This window comes from Cladophialophora psammophila (genome assembly GCF_000585535.1).
Source record: "Cladophialophora psammophila CBS 110553 chromosome Unknown aczJe-supercont1.3, whole genome shotgun sequence".
Lineage (NCBI taxonomy): Eukaryota > Fungi > Ascomycota > Eurotiomycetes > Chaetothyriales > Herpotrichiellaceae > Cladophialophora > Cladophialophora psammophila.
The window spans coordinates 1,241,293-1,245,890 of record NW_006912924.1 but is presented as its reverse complement, the minus strand read 5'-3'; the positions used below and the strand labels follow the sequence as shown (position 1 = coordinate 1,245,890).

The window sequence follows — 4,598 nt, the reverse complement described above, 5'->3', positions numbered from 1 at the left end:
TGGTGAAGCAGCTTTGCGAACTGGGTATTTCTGGTTCAGTCTTTCTTCGGATTGTCCATCTTCATCTCAACTCAGTAATCGGGTCGTCCGAAAGCATGCCGGTTCCTGTTCGAAACAGCCTCGGTCACCCAAACTGGAGGACTCCCGTCACCTTGGATCACTGCATCGCAAATAGAGACCTGTCTTCCTAGACGCCGTGGGAAATGTCGTTTCGGTTTTCCGTGCACATCACATACCACAGTTCATGCTTTGTTCAGAATTTTACTCTCCGTTTTCGAATTTATGCAGCATCCCTCTTCCCTTCCCGGACCTCCTTGAGCGCCTTCATCGTTCCGTGCAGGGCGTGTTTGTGATTTCTTCGAAACTTGGGATCCGTGCCTTTGAGGGATGGATATCTGAAGGTCTTGGGCTTCTTGATCCTGTTATTTTAAGCAGCCATGTCAGTCAAACCAATTACAGTCTGTGAGCAAGCGATCTCAAGTAAAGCGTCCGCTGCGCTTGCGGAGAACGAAAATTCATACCCGTTCTTGTGAGCCTTTTTGGCTTGATTGTGTTGAGACGAGTTCTTGGATTCTAGGCGCAGTTAGTCCAGCGCCTCGATTTCCCACAATTATGCGCAAGCGTAAAAACTTACTGGCCATCTTGAAACTCTCAACGACAGATTGATCGGAAGTGTTGGAGGCTGGATTGACGGATCGATCGCACTCGGTGGTGCAAAAGTTCGGCCAAAATGTCGAATGTGGGAAGACGGTTGGGAAGGTCAGCCGAAGGCTTGGCAACTATTCTTCGCAAGGCTGTGGAAGCTCGTTCGAGCCTTATCCGGCCAAAAAACAACCGTCTGGCTGTCTTCCAAGTCTCCGAAGATCTTCAGCTGACGGTGTACCTACAACTCTTTTTATTTGAATTGAATGAGAGATACTAATCGTTATTGATGGCTTAGAGACAACTTCAAGTGTTGGGTGACTTTCAGATGTATCGATATGCACCGTCACACCGCATACCATCCCCGGCGCAAACCAGCCGAGAGCAGCATGTTGGAATAGGGCACACTTGACTGTTCTATTGTAGCTGAGTTTTTCTGTCTAGGTCCAGCGAACCATCATTCATTCGGGTCCATATGCATCTTGAGTAACAAACAAAATCCTTTGGTATCATATGCAGCGTCGTTCTCATTCTCGGGGTAATCATGCTTTTCAAACGCTCTTCACATCTGGCCACCTTGTGCGATAAACTTCGCAAAAAAGATTTTGAACGCCTTCGGTTCCATGGTAGCCAATTTCTGCAAATACTCGTTGATCAGGGTATCATTCATGCCCATTGTTCTCAACTCCTTTTCTTGCAACCAAGTCAGGTATTGCTGACCTGTTTTTGTGTAGATAGTTTTTTGAAGACCAGCAGCCTCGGAAAGAGCTTGTCGCGCCTGTGCATCCTTGCTATTAAACGAAGGATTAGTTGGCAAAGCCCAGCACAATGGCGAGAACCGGGTGATCATGAATTGATCAAAGCCCGGAAGGGCGGGCTGCGGGCCAGGGATATCGCCGTTCACCCGGCCAGTTGCAGAAACCACATCAGGCCCTCCCCAAACTGTGCACATCCTAGAAAGCAGTATAAATGCCATCTTCGCAGTTGGAAAGTCTTCCACATCTCTCGCGAGATGCTCGATGGAGCTGATCACTGATTCAAAGATCGGTTGGTTTCTGGCGCTGACCAAAATCGCGCTGAGGTCATTCCCGAGGATGACCATTAGGAAGTTAAGATACTCTCGCTTCAGCTCTGCCAACTCTATTTCATCGTCCGTTCCTGAAGTGGCTGCGGATATGCCAGCAAAGACTCTTTGAAGCAGTCCTGAGAACAGCCGGTCGAGAAAGTCTTGTATGTCGTTCTTGAAGCCAAAAATGACCTGGTCCAGAAGTCGGAGGAAGAGTGCCATTTCGTCTCTGGTAGAAGAGTCTGTCAATAAACCGTCGACCCATTGGGGCAACTGTTGCATCATTTGGGTACCGACCATCCCAATCAGCCGTGAAAACGCGAACCTTGCAGCGGTTCTGATCTGGAAGGACGAGTTGAGGGCTGTCAGAGAGACAAGAGTCACCTCGGCGACTTGTGCAAATGCCTGTTTCGCCTGTGGCGACGGCTCCACTCCGCTCCCTTGAGTCGTAATTCCGGGATTGAAGTCGGAGAAGCCTCGAGCAATTGTACCCAGCGCCATGATACCATGATGGACTTGAAGGCTGGCAAGTTCATTGCCCGATCTAGCCGGTTCCAGGTTACGCTCGATATCGGCGAAGAGCGGCTGCATGACGGCAGATAGATATTGTACTTGCTTGCCTGGAGGGACTGTGGCTGCACCACAGATGCAACCAACAGCCTCAAAGAGATACAGCTGGCTGGTGAAGGTAGAGTCAGCGGCTGAATCATCGTTGGAAGACATATCATTGTCTTCCTCGGTCGGCAATTCCGCTCGTATGACCAGGAGATCCTGGAGCCTCTGCACGACCGCTTCGGCCGCGTTTCCCACAAAAGCGCGAAGTTGACGCACCAGGCGTTGAAGGAGATACCATGCTCGCGCCTTGACTTTCAGGCTTGGATGGTGGGCGAGCTCGAGGAAGTTTCGCAAAACCGGCTGAATGTACTCGGAATGCTTCTCGAAGAACGAGTTGTATCTGACGCTTATTTCCATGTACTGCAGCTGTATGGCAGGGTGTGCGAAGGAGCCTGTATCTACCAATTGTCAGCAGAACTTGGTGAAGACCGGGGCACTTTCACTTACTTGACTGCACCATTTCCAGCATCATCCGGACCAGCTTTTCTGCGACCGGCGAGTTTGGCTTGTTCTTCTGGTACAAGCCTCCTCCCCTCACAGCCAAATCTCCCATCAGATAGACTTCATGCAAGGCAAGATCTAGATCTCGCCAGTTGAGCTGGGATCCTTCTGATCGTAGCCGCTGAAATGTGTCATGAACCAGCGCCGAAATTGCATCAATGTAGAGCTGCTCATCCGCGGCAGCAATTGCTGACTGCAAGGCTGCTAATCTTTTTCTCAACTCCTGGAACTCTGCTTCATCTGTCTGCTCGTCTTCCTGGCCCCAGTCGGCAGTGTCATCGTACCTCATCTTGATGAATATTGCCTTGAGAATGGGTAGGAGCATTGCTGCTCTTTGGACAGAGGCGGCCTCTCCCTGGCTAGCACGTCTTAGGAATGTGAGAACATCGTTCATGGCATTGAGCACCGTCGAACAGACTTCGTCGAATATGTCGGAGAAGAATCTAAGCAGATGTGGTAGAAACGAGGCCAGGAGCTGTTCGGCCTTTGCCCAGGTTTCCGAGCCTTGATTCTCTGTTTCCAGCACTTTGACGATGTCCATGGTTGTGGTGTTGACCAATTTGGCAACTGTTTCAGCAAGGTCGACATCATAATTTGAGGCTCTGCTGTCGCTCAAAGGTGGGCAGGTCACAAGACGTGAAACCACTGTTTCGAGATTTAGAAAGGTGATCATGTTCACTTTGTCCGCGGATGGCATCTTCTTTGCGACCGTCTCCGTGAATACATCAATGGCTGCATCTCTTGCTTGCTCCTCACTTTTGCGAGGATCGACTTTTTGGGCCCGTTCCAGCTGCTGAAATAGTAGCTCGAGCATCGGCTGATTCACCACGAACGAGATATCGATCCAGCTAACCCATTTCCCAACGGCTTTCAGACACAGCTCGGCCACGACATCATTTGTAGTCCCCCAGTGGGACAAGATCTCCTCCCATGACCGGGCGATTTTTTGAACATCTCGGGCTCGAATCAAATCTTTCAAAGTATTTGCCCTGTCCTGCTCAGCACGAGACCTGGAAAGCAGCTGATCTCCAATTTCATCGTGAATAGCATTGAGGACTGTTAGATAGAAGACTAGCCCCGGGTAGTTGTCCTTTGAGCCGGTTCCTGTTGTGGTAAGAGCCAACAAATCGTCAAAGCAAGTCTCCCAGCCGGAGCCATAAAAGACTGAGAATAGGAATGTCACTGTCTGGGCAAACTTGTTGACGATTGTCCCAGGATCTGGCACGTCTGTCTGGCCTGCTGCCCCATAGAACTTTTGCAGATATGTCATGAGCTGATTTTTGATGGTTTTCAGGCCTTGTTGATCCACCAGGCCTCCTTGGACTGCATTGTTGACGATCTCGAGGCAGTAAACTCGAATGACCATGGGCTGACGAGGGACTTGTAATGATATGGACAGACATGGCTGCCATGCAGAAGGCTCTTGCCTCAGTTGATTGACATATTCAAAGGCCTGTCGTTTGAGGGCTTGGTCTGCGGAGGGGTCGTAGGCGATTTGAATCGCCGAAATTATCTGAGGACAGGTTAGCAACAAGACCTGACCGACCTGGGAGGCAACAGACCTGTTCATCCATCAGGTAATACCAGTGTTCCTCACCCACCGCGCTATGACTTCAGGAACACTGGGCAAGGAAGATAGTCACCGCATTTGGGCGTGACGAGAGTGGAAGCACGTGCTTCCGGAGTTAGTTCATGATGAAACCGAGCCTTGTTGAGAAATTCACAGTGAGGAATGGGTGCCGACATCAACGCATGAAGAGAAATTACAGGGAAT

The 4,598-nt window shown here is 50.1% G+C and overlaps 2 protein-coding genes across 2 annotated transcripts; both read right to left on the bottom strand.

Annotated features, from left to right (window-relative positions):
• Positions 1–280: 280 nt before the first annotated feature.
• Positions 281–641, bottom strand: A1O5_02637 (60S ribosomal protein L29; the record flags this gene model as incomplete). The annotated part of the gene is made up of 3 exons (XM_007743251.1): positions 281–419; positions 522–573; positions 635–641. The coding sequence occupies 3 exons, from the start codon at positions 639–641 to the stop codon at positions 281–283; spliced, it is 198 nt and encodes a 65-aa protein (XP_007741441.1).
• A 563-nt stretch (positions 642–1,204) lies between these two features.
• On the bottom strand, positions 1,205–4,398 carry A1O5_02636 (uncharacterized protein; the record flags this gene model as incomplete). The annotated part of the gene is made up of 3 exons (XM_007743250.1): positions 1,205–2,721; positions 2,771–4,337; positions 4,387–4,398. 3 exons carry the CDS (start codon positions 4,396–4,398, stop codon positions 1,205–1,207), a joined length of 3,096 nt encoding a protein of 1,031 aa, XP_007741440.1.
• Positions 4,399–4,598: the final 200 nt, after the last annotated feature.